This window comes from Nerophis lumbriciformis, linkage group LG18 (genome assembly GCF_033978685.3).
Source record: "Nerophis lumbriciformis linkage group LG18, RoL_Nlum_v2.1, whole genome shotgun sequence".
Lineage (NCBI taxonomy): Eukaryota > Metazoa > Chordata > Actinopteri > Syngnathiformes > Syngnathidae > Nerophis > Nerophis lumbriciformis.
This window is the reverse complement of record NC_084565.2, coordinates 37,251,082-37,267,396: the sequence shown is the minus strand read 5'-3', so window position 1 is coordinate 37,267,396 and position 16,315 is coordinate 37,251,082. Positions and strand designations below refer to the sequence as shown.

Here is a 16,315-nt window from a genome sequence, read left to right as displayed (position 1 = left end):
GGAGGGGAGGGGTAGTGTGTGCCTGCCACGTCTGAATCAACCGGGCATGATGACATCTCTCCTCAGCTCCGTAACCATAGCAACGGCAGCCAACCAAGAAGTGCCGCTCTCTTCTCTTCTCTCCGGGCTGCCAACATGCCCCGCCGGCGCCCACCCCGTCGGTTCCTTAATAGAGTTCTATTACTCGCCGTCACGCTTCCCGTCACCTGACACACACACACCTTTGGGAGTCGGGCTGCGAGATGGTGTTGACTAACGCCTCCACGGCGGTGTCGAAGAGCTCGGGGTCGGGCAGGGCGCTGAAGCAGTCGTGCACCAGGCCCTCGCTCTCGCTGAGGGGCACGTCCAGCAGCACCCAGGAGGACAGGCAGCGCAACACGCGGGCTTTCACCGCTCCGGGGCTGTCCGACCTTCGCAGCAGTTGCTGCAGTAAGGGACACACCGACCCCCACTCCTGCCCCAGGGCGCCACGGACCTGATGGCAGAATAAATATTGTTATGCTGGTACTCACTTTAAGGTCATGCATGCCTGCCATCTCTGTACATATATGCAAAACACATCTGCACAAAGTGCTCAACAAGAGAAGCGTAAAGTGGAATGACGTCAGAAGAATTCAGTAAAAATGTCTCTAAAAAAATAACAGTAAGAGATCAGCCAATTTTTTTCAGAGCCGATACAGATTATTAGTAGTCAAGGAGGCTGATAATCGATACTTGGAGCGGATATTTATTTATTCTTTGGCTTCTAACACTACGTGAGTTGTGTGGTCCTCTGTTGTCCTCTGTTTTTAAAGTTTAGATTTCTATTTACTGTTTTAATTGGTTTTACCCTTTAAAATCATTTTTAATCATATTTATTTTATATTGTTTTTTTTATTTTATATATATATATATATTGGTTTCATATGTATTTATTTGTTGTTTTTATTCAGTCATTGGTGGAGCTAAGGATAATATTTGAATATTGTTTTTGTCAAGACTTGGACTATGGTGTGTTTGTTTTCCCGAGATGCAAGTAAAGCTGGACTGGTCATGGCGTGAAGGTGAAGACATATTTAATTTTACTATAACAAAAAGAACAAACTAAAGGCGCGCACAAGGCGGAAGTACAAACTTGACTAACGAAACAAAAAGACTTGCACGTGGGCAAAAAACTATGAACAACAAAAAACACTAACTGTGGCTTAATAAACAAAAACTTACTTGGCATGGAACCGGCATGAAAAAAGAGCAGCAAGGATCATAAGGGTGTGGAGAGTGTGCAGAAGCATAAATGTGGGGTATGTCGTCAGAACGACAAACTGAAAACAATGAACTTAAATACTATAGACATGATTAACGAAAACAGGTGCGTGACTCAAAACGTGAAACAGGTGCGTGACGTGACAGGTGAAAACTAATGGTTGCTATGGTGACAAAACAAAAGTGCACAAAAAGTCCAAAAACAAAACCGAACATGACCAAAACAAAAACATGATCACACAGACATGACAGTTTTTAATATTGTTGTGCAGCACTTTGGAAACATTTTGTTGTTTAAATGTGCTATATAAATAAAGTGGATTGGATTGGATTGGATATCAAAATCAGAAATACTTTATTAATCCCTGAGGGGGAAATTGAGATTTTCAGCACAACCCCATTCAAGATCAGACAAACATTACAAAACATAAAATGAAAAAAATATTCAGTCAAAGGTTGGATTCCAGGGAGGGGTCTAGACTGAGGTCAAGGAAAAAAACCTTATAGCCATAGCACACATAAACATGTTACATAGAATCAACAAAACTTGCAACAGAGGGGAGGGTGTGGGAGCTACGGAGAACGGCTGCAGCTGTTTAAGCGCTACTCAGCCGTCCACCGTCCCTAAAGGGAATCAAGCAATGGTGAGTCATTTGCAGTAAATGTTATTTAAACATGAATCGTATATTTCAGTAAACAGCTGGACAAGGCTTTAAGTCGTTTCTGGGAAACGGACCGCACGGTTATGAGAAAAAAACGTAATTGCGATTTTTCTTTCCAAAATTGCGATTGGATTTGCGGTTTTAACATTTCATACATAAAAAATACATAAAACTGTGAAAATAACAAGTCAAGAAAGGCATGTTACTTTTAGACTGTCTATCAACATATTCTAGTCTCAAGGTGCCACACATTAAAACAACATGCAATCATTTAATGAAAAAAATATTTTTTGCTTTATGCAGACACACTCAAGAGCTTTTGTCTACATCCTGTTCTTATACGGAATAATCGATAAAAACTTTACAGTGATTATATTATAATGTAATCATAATCCATCGGTTTTCTACCGCTTGTCCCTTTCGGGATCGCGGGGGGTGCTGGAGCCTATCTCAGCTGCATTAATATATAATAATAATGCAAGTAACCATTAAAAAGGATATCAACTTATCATTACTCAAATGTAGAATGTTTTACTATTGTACTGTAATTAGAAGGTAAATAACATTGTTATCCTTAATAAATAAACACAAAAAATAAAATGGACTAATTTCTATAAGCAAAAATGTAACATTTTAAAGTGCTTTTTTTTTTTCACAGTTGGAAAAATGAGGTCCGACGTTGTCTTTTTGTTTATTGCTTTTTGTGATCACAGCATTCTCTCTTGTTTGTCCGTGATGATTGGGCTCATATCACCCTAAAATAATGCCACAACAGGACATTTGGCTTCAAAATTGTATTTTTTTTTCTCTCAATTTGTGTTACTTTTCGGCATTTCTCACTGGCGCGAAACTCTCTGTACTTTGAGCGTGTTGGCGCCCCGCTTAGTCTCCGCCGAGACAAAGATTGTGAATGACTGAAAATCAATCAAAGTTTATTTACATAGCCCTTAATCACAAATGTCTCAAAGGGCTTTAAAAACCCACAACATAAAAAGGGATCACCGTTCAGTTCATTCTACTGTCAAATAAAAGCGCTCAGGTGCTGAGAGCGATGCACAAAGTAGGACGTCTTTCTTCCCGTTTGAAACGAGAGACGAATAAACGCGAGGCTCGACAATTCTGATTGGCGAACATGGCTGTCACTCAAAAGAAAAAAAAACAAACCGCATTAATTAAAACCTCCATGTTGATTCGATTTTGATTAATTGTGCAGCAAGTAGAGATATAATGTCTTATACGGCGTTAATGTTGTGATTCATTTAGCATAAACAAACATCAGGGAGTTTCTCAAACACCTTTAATAAGCGTATCTAATGATGCGAGTCAGAGGAGCATCGAAATTTGTGTTTAAAATATGGGAAATCTCTTGAGAAAATTGGTAAAAATATGGAATTCCTCGACATCATTCGCCATCTACTCAATTTTTTAGTTCATGGATTTAATACATTGTAAGGTTTCTTTGTGAGGAACCCTGAAATATTGCAAACATTCAAATAAAAACAGTTCTGGGTTCTTCACATTGGTTATTTTTGAGACATTTTTCAAGTTGTCTGACATCACTTCCTGGGTGTTATAGACCAGGGGTATCAAACTCATTTTAGCTCAGGGGCCGCATGGAGGAAAATCTGTGCTCAGGCGGGTCGGACTATTAAAATCATGGCATTAAAACTAAAAAAAATAAAGACAACTTCAGATTGTTTTCTTTGTCTTACTTTGACCAAAAATAGAACAAAAACATTCTAAAAATATTCCAATAAAAATATAGAAAAAAACTACCGGCAACAGTAAAGTTTAGATCCGTGAAGGAAAGAAGTAAGTGAATGAATGTTTATAACAGAATACATTTACATATGCATAAAAATGTGTTTTTTGTTTTTTAATGAATTAACGTTTATGACAACCTTTTTCCAAAACACAATATAGAATGTGAGATATAACAGGATAATGCATACATTAATTATTAATACATTATTAATTACATTAATCATGAATTCAATGATTCTTTCACACATATCTTATGGCTTAACTACACACATCACACCAGTGAGTGTCTTTATAACCGCGCCTTGAAAGTCCTTGACAAGAAGAGTATACGATATCATCATTGCCAAATTTGAACCAAACACGATATTTTAAGTTTTGCCAATTTTATTTTGTTACACACAGTCAAACTGGTTTTTAAATGCTTGGATAACTCTGCTCCCCAATTGCTCTGCAAGGCAATTACAAGACTGCAAAGTGGTACCAGATCTACCACCCGAGCAATGTCAAAAGGCAACTGTTGCGTTCCATTCCGTAGAACATATTTTGCCCAGACTGCCTTTTCAATAAAAGGACCACAACTATGGAACTCTCTACCTGACACTTTGAAAAGTATACCTGCACTTGTCACTTTCAAAAATCAAACACAATTGTGGCTAGTTGAGCAACAATCGTGTTCCCATGTTATGTTTTTACTAATTTTTACTAATTGGTTCTTATCTAGTCAATAACAAGTCATTCCAAAACATATAGATCCATCCATCCATTTTCTACCGCTTATTCCCTTCGGGGTCGCGGGGGGCGCTGGAGCCTATCTCAGCTACAATCGGGCGGAAGGCGGGGTACACCCTGGACAAGTCGCCACCTCATCGCAGGGCCAACACAGATAGACAGACAACATTCACACTCACATTCACCCACTAGGGCCAATTTAGTGTTGCCAATCAACCTATCCCCAGGTGCATGTCTTTGGAGGTGGGAGGAAGCCGGAGTACCCGGAGGGAACCCACGCAGTCACGGGGAAAACATGCAAACTCCACACAGAAAGATCCCGAGCCTGGGATTGAACCCCAGACTACTCAGCACCTTCGTATTGTGAGGCAGACGCACTAACCCCTCTTCCACCGTGCTGCCCTTAGTCTGCACTTTGTCTGTGTTATTATTATTATTATTATTATTGGCTGCGATGGTGGGGGAGGATGCCGGACAGACCTGGCAGGCCCAAACGCATTGTGAGGGTTTGCTGGGAACGTCTGGCAGAGTCTCCTGTCAGAGAGAGTTTCAATTCCCACCTCCGGAAGAACTTTGAACATGTCACGAGGGAGGTGCTGGACATTGAGTCCGAGTGGACCATGTTCCGCACCTCTATTGTCGAGGCAGCTGATTGGAGCTGTGGCCGCAAGGTAGTTGGTGCCTGTTGTGGCGGTAATCCTAGAACCCGTTGGTGGACACCGGCGGTGAGGGATGCCGTCAAGCTGAAGAAGGAGTCCTATCGGGTTCTTTTGGCTCATGGGACTCCTGAGGCAGCGGACAGGTACCGACAGGCCAAGCGGTGTGCGGCTTCAGCGGTCGCGGAGGCAAAAACTCGGACATGGGAGGAGTTCGGGGAAGCCATGGAAAACGACTTCCGGACGGCTTCGAAGCGATTCTGGACCACCATCCGCCGCCTCAGGAAGGGGAAGCAGTGCACTACCAACACCGTGTATGGTGCGGATGGTGTTCTGCTGACCTCGACTGCGGAAGTTGTGGATCGGTGGAGGGAATACTTCGAAGACCTCCTCAATCCCACCAACACGTCTTCCTATGAGGAAGCAGTGCCTGGGGAATCGGTGGTGGGCTCTCCTATTTCTGGGGCTGAGGTTGCTGAGGTAGTTAAAAAGCTCCTCGGTGGCAAGGCCCCGGGGGTGGATGAGATCCGCCCGGAGTTCCTTAAGGCTCTGGATGCTGTAGGGCTGTCTTGGTTGACAAGACTCTGCAGCATCGCGTGGACATCGGGGGCAGTACCTCTGGATTGGCAGACCGGGGTGGTGGTTCCTCTCTTTAAAAAGGGGAACCTGAGGGTGTGTTCTAACTATCGTGGGATCACACTCCTCAGCCTTCCCGGTAAGGTCTATTCAGGTGTACTGGAGAGGAGGCTACGCCGGATAGTCGAACCTCGGATTCAGGAGGAACAGTGTGGTTTTCGTCCTGGTCGTGGAACTGTGGACCAGCTCTATACTCTCGGCAGGGTCCTTGAGGGTGCATGGGAGTTTGCCCAACCAGTCTACATGTGCTTTGTGGACTTGGAGAAGGCATTCGACCGTGTCCCTCGGGAAGTCCTGTGGGGAGTGCTCAGAGAGTATGGGGTTTCGGACTGTCTGATTGTGGCGGTCCGCTCCCTGTATGATCAGTGTCAGAGCTTGGTTCGCATTGCCGGCAGTAAGTCGGACACGTTTCCGGTGAGGGTTGGACTCCGCCAAGGCTGCCCTTTGTCACCAATTCTGTTCATAACTTTTATGGACAGAATTCTAGGCGCAGTCAAGGCGTTGAGGGGATCCGGTTTGGTGGCTGCAGGATTAGGTCTCTGCTTTTTGCAGATGATTTGGTCCTGATGGCTTCATCTGGCCAGGATCTTCAGCTCTCACTGGATCGGTTCGCAGCTGAGTGTGAAGCGACTGGGATGAGAATCAGCACCTCCAAGTCCGAGTCCATGGTTCTCGCCCGGAAAAGGGTGGAGTGCCATCTCCGGGTTGGGGAGGAGATCTTGCCCCAAGTGGAGGAGTTCAAGTACCTCGGAGTCTTGTTCACGAGTGAGGGAAGAGTGGATCGTGAGATCGACAGGCGGATCGGTGCGGCGTCTTCAGTAATGCGGACGCTGTATCGATCCGTTGTGGTGAAGAAGGAGCTGAGCCGGAAGGCAAAGCTCTCAATTTACCGGTCGATCTACGTTCCCATCCTCACCTATGGTCATGAGCTTTGGGTTATGACCGAAAGGACAAGATCACGGGTACAAGCGGCCGAAATGAGTTTCCTCCGCCGGGTGGCGGGACTCTCCCTTAGAGATAGGGTGAGAAGCTCTGTCATCCGGGGGGAGCTTAAAGTAAAGCCGCTGCTCCTCCACATCGAGAGGAGCCAGATGAGGTGTTTCGGGCATCTGGTCAGGATGCCACCCGAGCGCCTCCCTAAGGAGGTGTTTAGGGCATGTCCGACCGGTAGGAGGCCACGGGGAAGACCCAGGACACGTTGGGAAGACTATGTCTCCCGGCTGGCCTGGGAACGCCTCGGGATCCCCCGGGAGGAGCTGGACGAAGTGGCTGGGGAGAGGGAAGTCTGGGCTTCCCTGCTTAGGCTGCTGCCCCCGCGACCCGACCTCGGATAAGCGGAAGAAGATGGATGGATGGATGGATGGGCTTTTATGTAGTTTTCACTTTGTCTGTACTATTAATATTATCATTATTATCGACTCATCTTTGCCTTATTCTTTTTATTTTCTTATTTTAATGATGTTGGATCTGTGTTGTTGGGGACAAGTGTTGTAAATGAGCTTTGGCTACAAACACTAGATGCATACATTGGATAACTGTTTCAGATATCTATATTTCTGTATCTGTCCCTATTTCAAATAAATCTTTATATGTATATATATTTATATATATACATATATACATATATATATATATATATATATATATATATATATATATATATATATATATACACACATTTATCATTTGTTTTCAAAATGGCTACAAAAAAGTGGGACCCCAAAAAAGTACTGTGGGACTCCATTTGTATGACTTGATGGGGTCCCTGGTACCCCATTTTGAAAATTCCTTGGCCTGCAGGCCGGTTCTAATATCAATCAAATATCATCCCGGGGGCCATTCATTTATTCGCTGGCCAGATCCGCCACGCGGGTCTTGACTTTGACACATAGGTTATGGAATGTATGAGAACGTGTTAGCTGCTGCCTAATCTTCTTTACTCACATAAAAAGTCTCCTATTTGTCAATATAAGTACACAAAGTTTAGATTTTTTGCAGCGATATCTTTTCTGTTGTCTTCATGTCCATCCATCTCTCTGTTACGACATTTGATTGAATCGCAGAACATGAAACTCGTAGCGCTCCCTTAATGAACTCCTTAATGAGTGTTGCAGATGGATGCTTGTTGAGTGACTCCATCGCTGCAGTAGTGAAAACTATCAAAACGGCACCGGGAAAACGCTAAAAAAGAAGGACAAAAGCTGGATTTCCAGGTTTAGCCAGGTGCGAAAGGGGGTGGCCACATAAGTGCCGCTGTCAAGCATATCGGAGAAGAGTATTTTCTATTCTTAAATGAATCACCGTATTTTTCGGAGTATAAGTCGCACCGGCCGAAAATGCATAATAAAGAAGGAAAAAAACATATATATAAGTCGCACTGAAATAAGTCGCATTTTTTGGGGAAATGTATTTGATAAAACCCAACTCCAAGAATAGAATTTGAAAGGCAATTTTAAATAAATAAAGAATAGTGAACAACAAGCTGAATAAATGTACGTTATATGAGGCATAAATAACCAACTGTTATGTTAACGTAGCATATTATGGTAAGAGTCATTCAAATAACTATGACATATAGAACATGCTATACGTTTACCAAACAATCTGTCACTCCTAATCGCTAAATCCCATGAAATCTTATACGTCTAGTCTCTTACGTGAATGAGATAAATAATATTATTTGATATTTTACGCTAATGTGTTAATCATTTCACACATAAGTCGCTCCTGAGTATAAGTCGCACCCCCGGCCAAACTATGAAAAAAAACTGCGACTTATAGTCCGAAAAATACGGTAAATAGTAATACAAAAATGGGCTAAAGCAAAGAGGGAACTTTTCTCATGCATGCAGAGCAAAAAGGCTGGTGCTTGAGCAGTGGGTATTACTATTTACTTCACTAATTATTATTATTATATTGTTTTAATTGGTCGATCTCTACATACCAGCCCCTTTCGGTACTGCGGCAAGCGGCTCGTCTGGAACTCCTCAGGAAGGACGGTGAGCAGCTCCAGCAGCGCCAGGCAGCGAGCCCGCCCGTCCACCCCGCCGCCCTCCTCCTGGAACACCCGCACCATCTCCGCCACGGCGCCCGGCCAGGCCTCGGGCATGGTGTTGAGCGCCAGCGAGGCCAGGGCCACGCATAGCCGCGTGAGCACCATCTTAGAGCCCGAGGAGAAGCAGGCGATCTGAGAGAACAGCTGGCTCCTCAGAGACTCGTACTGGTCGCTGGGAATGTCCGACCAGTAGCGGGAGATCTTGGTGTGAAGTGCGCTCGCGCCAAAATACTGGATCTCCGGCACCTACGTGAGATGAGAAAACCGGTTCACTATTCACGTATTCGTCTTTACGTGCTTGTTATGTACCTTGTCTGGGCTGAGCAGAGCCCAGCAGAACTGCCACGCCTGAGGAGACACCTGGGCCTGCATAAGCCACTTCTGGGCCAGGTTCTTGTTGTCAATGTTCGGATCATAGTACAACTGGTGAAGGGCCTGCAAGAAGGGGGAATACAACATAATCAAATCAATGATGAATTCTACCGTATTTTTTGGACTATAAGGCGCACTTAAAATCCTTTCATTTTCTCAAAAACTCGACTGTGCGCCTTATAACCCGGGATAATTTTGGTTGTGCTTACCGACCTCGAAGCTATTTTATTTGGTACATGGTGAAATTATAAGTGTGACCAGTAGATGGCACATAAGACATACGTGTAGACTGCCATATGACTCAAGTAAACAACACCAACATTTTATATGTTCCATTGAAAATATAGAACATTACTACACACGGCGCTCAAAAATCTATCAAAATGTTTTAGTACGACTTTGGTAAGCTATGAAGCCGCACCGCTTCATGGATTGTACTGTGCTTCAACATACAAGTATTATTATGGTGTGTGAGTATTAGGTAAGACATTATCTGGTGTTTTGTTTTGCAATATTATGCAAAAGCTACTTTTGTTACCTTCTGGTACCTGCTGATCTGTGTTTGGGATCTGCATAAGTCCTAAAAATTTGCACGTGTCCGCCTTTGTAGTCCGTGCCGACGCCGTAGTCGTTTATTTCTATCTCCTCGGATGTTGCCATTTCTAATATAAAGTAGTGTAAAGTTCTTACTTATATCTGTCAGTGCTAAAACATACCGGTGTAGTGAGTTTACATTATTCATCCAAGGAACTTTAGTTATTAGAGAGGTCCAGTCGGACGGTTTTTCGCGGGACACGGGCGTTGTTGTTGCACTAGTGAGTCAGCCATGAGAAGATGCTGCTCTGTTATTAATTTAAGTAAAGTCTGAATGTCATTAAAACAGTTAGCTCCATCTTGTGACACTTCTTCCACTCCCGTCCTTGCACGCTACACCGCTACAACAAAGATGACGGGGAGAAGACGCTGTCGAAGGTGAACCACGTAAATAAGACCGCCCACAAAACGGCGCATCCTGAAGCGACTGTCAGAAAGCGACTTGAAGATGGTCTGTAAAACATCATCTATGCAACATTTGGAACAAAGAACCACCATCACATGTTATGTAGAGCAGTGTTTTTCAACCACTGTGCCGCGGCACACTAGTGTGCCGTGAGATACAGTCTGGTGTGCCGTGGGAGATGATCTAATTTCACCTATTTGCAAACCAGTAATTATAGTCTGCAAATGATGTGTTGTTGTTGAGTGTCGGTGCTGTCTAGAGCTCGGCAAAGTAAAGTGTAATACTCTTCCATATCGCTAGGTGGCAGGCAGTAGCTAATTGCTTTGTAGATGTCGGAAACAGCGGGAGGCAGAGTGAAGGTAAAAAATGTGTCTAAAGCTTAAACCAAAAATAAACAAAAGGTGAGTGCCCCTAAGAAAAGGCATTGAAGCTTAAGGAAGGCTTTGCAGAACAAAACTAAAACTGAACTGGCTACAAAGTAAACAAAAACAGAATGCTGGACAACAGCAAAGACTTACTGTGGAGCAAAGACAATGTACATTTGAACATGACATGACAATCAACAATGTCCCCACAAAGAAGGATAAAAACAACTTAAATAGTCTTGATTGCTAAAACAAAGCAGGTGCGGGGAATACCGCTCAAAAAGGAAGACATGAAACGGCTACAGGAAAATACCAAAAAAAGAGAAAAAGCCACCAAAATAGGAGCGTAAGACAAGAACTAAAACACTACACACAGGAAAACAGCAAAAAAACTCCAAATAAGTAAGGGTGTGATGTGACAGGTGGTGACAGTACACCTACTTTGAGACAAGAGCTATAGTAATGCATGCTTGGTTATGGTTTAAAGTCATATCTAACAATTGCGACAATTACTTTTTACTGTCAACTGAGTTTCGTTTTTTAGTGATTTCTGCTGGTGGTGTGCCTCAACATTTTGCAACACAAAAAATGTGCTTTGGCTCAAAAAAGGTTGAAAAACACTGATGTAGACCACAAGGAAGTGTTTTCCATTTAGAAAAAATAATAATAATATGACCCATGATGCGCTCTATAATCCGGTGCGCCTTTTGTATGAGAATAGACCTGACAAGACCCGCTCATCGGCAGTGCGCCTTATAATTGGGTGCGCCCTATGGTCCAGAAAATACGGTACTCAAATGCATTTTTTGGGGTAGAAAAACCGAGTGACCATGAAAAAGAAGCCTCTTGTGTCAGAAGGGACCAAACACACATAAAAGGACTCCAAAAGCACTGACCTAAAAAACAGTGCATATAGTGGTACTAAGCACTTGAGTGCAGGGAAAACAAACAGCAGGGGGGAACAAGAATACAGCAAAGATGAATGATGGCATTTCAAGGGAATCCAGGCACAAGTATCCCACACACGCATCCTTCAGCCACCACATAAAAAAACACTGACAGGTTTGGCAGTGCAATAATAGTGCCCATGGGAACTTTAAAATATTACATTTCATATGGAATCTGCTTGAATAAAGCTAAAGATACTACATATTGGTGCTTTATAATAAATGAAAAGCCCCAAAGTACACTTTGGTGTCCTAATCCGATATTGATAACGGTTTGATAGCAGCGGGAAAAGATTATTGGTGTATCAACTTGCATCTAAAATCTCCAATACAAGCAGTCCTGCAGGCCGTTTACTTGTGCCAAGCTGAACATTAATTAGCATCTAAATGTCCTCCAATAAGCACACAAGATTGGTATTTTCATGTATTTTAGTAAAATAATTTACAAAAGGTAAACATGGTAGACAACAGGAGCTATAGCAGCTACACAATAGCTAAAACAGTAATACTAACCAATGAGTTTCACCGCGGTTATCATTGATACACCTACTCGTTAAATACATATTTTCTACACATATTTGTATGTTTTTATCCACTTTTTGCCAATTATGCACATTCAACAATTATGTCATTACGCAATTTCCCCCTTGCATTCCACCATCGGCAGAAAAAACGCTTGCAGTGCTGTGAAACACTGCTATAGTTTCGGACATGTACCTCAGGACTGGCTGAAAAAAGATAAACACTTAATGAATATCCTACTGGTGGCCTGTAAAAAGACCATTACTAGGAAATGGATATCCCAGGAGCAACGGATGGAAATCACAATGGACATATATAAAATGGCGAAGATAACTGCTTTTATTAATTATAAATTGGAGAAATTTACTTCATACTGGGAAAACTGGGTCAATTATGTCACGCCCCATAAGCCTGATTTTAATTTCTGGAATTAGTGATTGTACTGCTTAAAATATTTAATTTGTATTTATTTTTTTAAAAAGGGATTACTCCATATATATATATATATATATATATATATATATATATATATATATATATATATATATATATATATATAAAACATTTAATTTTTTTATAAAGGGATTACTCCCTATATGTGTGTATATATATATATATATATATATATATATATATATATATATATATATATATATATATATATATAGGGAGTAATCCCTTTAAAAAAAAAAGTTTAATGTTTTAAGCAATTTTTTTCTTTTATTTCATTTCTGATTATTATTATTAATAATGTATTATTATTTATTTTTTCTTTATTAATTGATGTATTTGCAAATACTATTTTGCTTTTCTGCTGTTTCTTTCTTTTTTGGGTGGGGGTATGGTTGGGATATAAACAAAAAATATATATTTTGACATTTAGGGCAGACAACAGATACAGTATATGATGTATGTGAATATGAGGTAATGGATAGGAATGTTTGATGCTGGATGTCAATGAAAAAAAAAAGAAAAAGAAACACTGGTATAGGAAGATATACAGTAGGTGGGTGGAGATAAAGAACAACAACTAAACGAGCCCTACGCAAGAGCTCCAGCAATCATTATAGCAAACATGTGCATTAGGATGTTGTTTTGCAAGTCAGCTCAGCTCTCCTTCCCTCTTTTGGCTAATTGTGCTGTTAGTGCAGAAAGCAGCAACAGCAGCTCATTAGTGCACTTCATGGTGCAATCACACTCCTGACCCAAGCAGCACCCCCATGTCTGCGCTTCCCAGCTTTTAATAATCAAAAGCACGGAATACAAAACGAGTGCAATTTGCTGCATTTGTTGCGTCACATGAACCCCTCGTTGTCTTCTGTGAGTCATGGCCCGCACGTCGTTGTCTTCAATTAACTGCTTTAAAAACAACAAAAGAGGGTGTGTGTTTTGCTTTTTTTGCAGAATGGAGCTGTAAATGGCGGCAAGCATGTCTGCACTACCAGGCCTAAAGTACCAGTAGAATGGAAAAACAAGTTGACTTTATATGCTTAAGTGTGCTTCATTGTATTCATTAAACCATATCCATTTGTATTTACAATCCACAAAGTACCGTATTTTCTGGACCATAGGGCACACCGGATTATAAGGTGCACTGCTGATGTGTTTTTTTTCATAAAAAAGGCGCATTAAAGGGGTCATAGTAGGACTTTTTTTTTCTAAATTTAAAACAATTCCTTGTGGTCTACATAACATGTAATGGTGGTTCTTTGCTCAAAATGTTGCATAGATGATGTTTTACAGACCATCTACAAGTCGCTTTTTGACATTCTCTTCAGGATGCGCCGTTTTGTGGGCGGTCTTATTTACGTGGCTCACCTTCGACAGCGTCTTCTCCCCGTCATCTTTGTTGTAGCGGTGTAGCGTGCAAGGACAGGGGTGGAAGAAGTGTCAAAAGATGGAGCTAACTGTCATTCAGACTTTACTTCAATCAATAACGGAGCAGCATCTTCTCATCCGTGGATCACTAGTGCAACAACAACGCCGGAAATGTGTCCCGTGAAAAACCGTCCGACCGTAACTCTCTAATAACTAAAGTTCCGTGGGTGAATAATGTAAACTCACTACACTGGTAGTTTTTCGCGCTTCCATAGCGAGATATAAGTTAGAACTTGACGCTACTTTGTAATAGAAATGGCAACAGCAGAGGGTGAATGCCTCATAACAATAATATACAGAAAAAGAATTAGCTTATGGACTACGGCAGTGTTTTTCAACCTTTTTTGAGCCAAGGCACATTTTTTGCGTTGAAAAAATCCAGAGGCACACCACCAGCAAAAACGAAACTCAGTTGAGAGTAAAAAGTCGTTGTCGCAATGGTTGGATATGACTTTAAACCATAACCAACCATGCATCAATATATCTCTAGTGTTTCTTGTCTTGCGCTCCTATTTTGGTGTCTTTTTCTTTTTTTGGGGGTATTTTCCTGTAGCAGTTTCATGTCTTCCTTTTGAGCGATATTTCCCGCATCGACTTTGTTTTAGCAATCAATAATATTTCAGTTGTTTTTATCCTTCTTTGTGGGGACATTGTTGATTGTCATGTCATGTTCGGATGTACATTGTGGACGCCGTCTTTGCTCCCAGTAAGTCTTTGCTGTCGTCCAGCATTCCGTTTTTGTTTACTTTGGAGCCAGTTCAGTTTTTGTTTCGTTCTGCATAGCCTTCCCTAAGCTTCAATGCCTTTTCTTAGGGGCACTCACCTTTTGTTTATTTTTGGTTTAAGCATTAGACACCTTTTTACCTGCACGCTGCCTCTTGCCGTTTCCGACATCCACAAAGCAATTAGCTACCGGCTGCCACCTACTGATATGGAAGAGTATTACACGGTTACTCTGCCGCCGAGCTCAGAATACGATTACAGGTTTGCAAAAAATATTTTTAACCCAAATAGGTGAAATTAGATAATCTCCCACGGCACACCACACTGTATCTCTCGGCACACTAGTGTGCCGCGGCACTAGTGGTTGAAAAACACTGGACTACGGCATCGGCACGGACTACAGTGGCGGACGTGCGCAAATTTTCAGGACTTATGCAGATCTCAAATACACATCAGCAGGTACCAGAAGGTAAGAAAAGTTGGGTTTTGCATAATATTGTGAAACAAGGGGCCAGATAATATGTCTGCTAATGGGTGCCATTTTGCGGTCCTTATACACACACCATAGTGATACTTGTATCCCGGACTACGGTAGCCGTAATGGGCCGACAATCCATCAAGCAGAGCGGCTTCAAAGTCATACTAAAACATTTTGACAGATTTTTGAGTGCCGTGTGTAATGTTATTTTTTTTTTCAATGGAACATTTACATTTTTGGTGTTGTTTACTGGCGTCATATTGCAGTCTACACGTATCTCTTATGTGTGACTTTGAGGTCGGTAAGCACAACCAGAATTATTCCGTACATTAGGCGCACCGGGTTATAAGGCGCACTGTGGATTTTTGAGAAAATGAAAGGATTTTAAGTGTGCCTTATAGTCCGAAAAATACAGTATGTGAAAATACCATCTAAACATCACAAAATGCCACAAATTCACTGCAAACTTGTTCGTTCTTCGACTCTGCTTGCTCCCTTGGGCTTTCGGAAAATCGTGCACTCTTCTGCCATTCGCATGGGGCATTTTTCTTTAAGAAAGCCTAAATGGAGCAGGAAACCTATGGTTTGTACAGTCCAGGTAGAGAACGAGACTCTGTCCCAGGTGGAGGGGTTTAAGTATCTCGGGGTCTTGTTCACGAGTGAGGGAAAGATGGAGAAGGAAATCAGCCGGAGAATCGGAGCAGCTGGGGCAGTATTGCAGTCTCTCTGCCGCACTGTTGTGACGAAACGAGAGCTGAGCCAGAAGGCAAAGCTCTCGGTCTACCGAGCTATCTACATTTCTACTCTCACCTACGGTCATGAAGTGTGGGTCATGACCGAAAGAATAAGATCGCGGATACAAGGGGCCGAAATGAGTTTCCTCAGAAGGCTGGCTGGCATCTCCCTTAGAGATAGGGTGAGAAGTTCAGTCTCCCGAGAGAGACTCGGAGTAGAGCCGCTGCTCCTTCGCTTGGAAAGGAACCAGCTTAGGTGGTTTGGGCATCTCGTACGGATGCCTTACGAGGTCCTCGTTGCACGTCCCACTGGGAGGAGACCCCAGAGAGAGGGAAGTCTGGGGTTCTCTGCTGGAGCTGTTGTCCCCACGACCCGATTCCGGATAAGCGGTTGAAGATGGATGGATGGATGGATGGATGAATGGCGCCTAGTACAGACGCTACCATGACCACCACACATATTGACGTGAGCCGGACGTGACTGCTGAAGCAAGGATGAGTATCTCTGTACAGGTAGGCTTTAGCCGCACTAGCTAGCCACTTCCATCAGAA

At 42.5% G+C, this 16,315-nt stretch overlaps 1 protein-coding gene across 4 annotated transcripts in view; it reads right to left on the bottom strand.

The window, feature by feature from the left end:
• Window positions 1–16,315, bottom strand: part of LOC133617908 (importin-13) — a 138,129-nt gene that overhangs the window by 50,835 nt on the left and 70,979 nt on the right. For all 4 annotated transcript variants that reach the window (XM_061978287.2, XM_061978286.2, XM_061978285.2 and 1 more), the window contains exons 3-5: window positions 9,054–9,179; window positions 8,634–8,990; window positions 222–475 (exon numbers count right to left, since the gene is read on the bottom strand). In XM_061978287.2, the coding sequence (XP_061834271.1) occupies window positions 222–475; window positions 8,634–8,990; window positions 9,054–9,179 (737 nt within the window). The remainder of the gene's footprint in view (window positions 1–221; window positions 476–8,633; window positions 8,991–9,053; window positions 9,180–16,315) is intronic.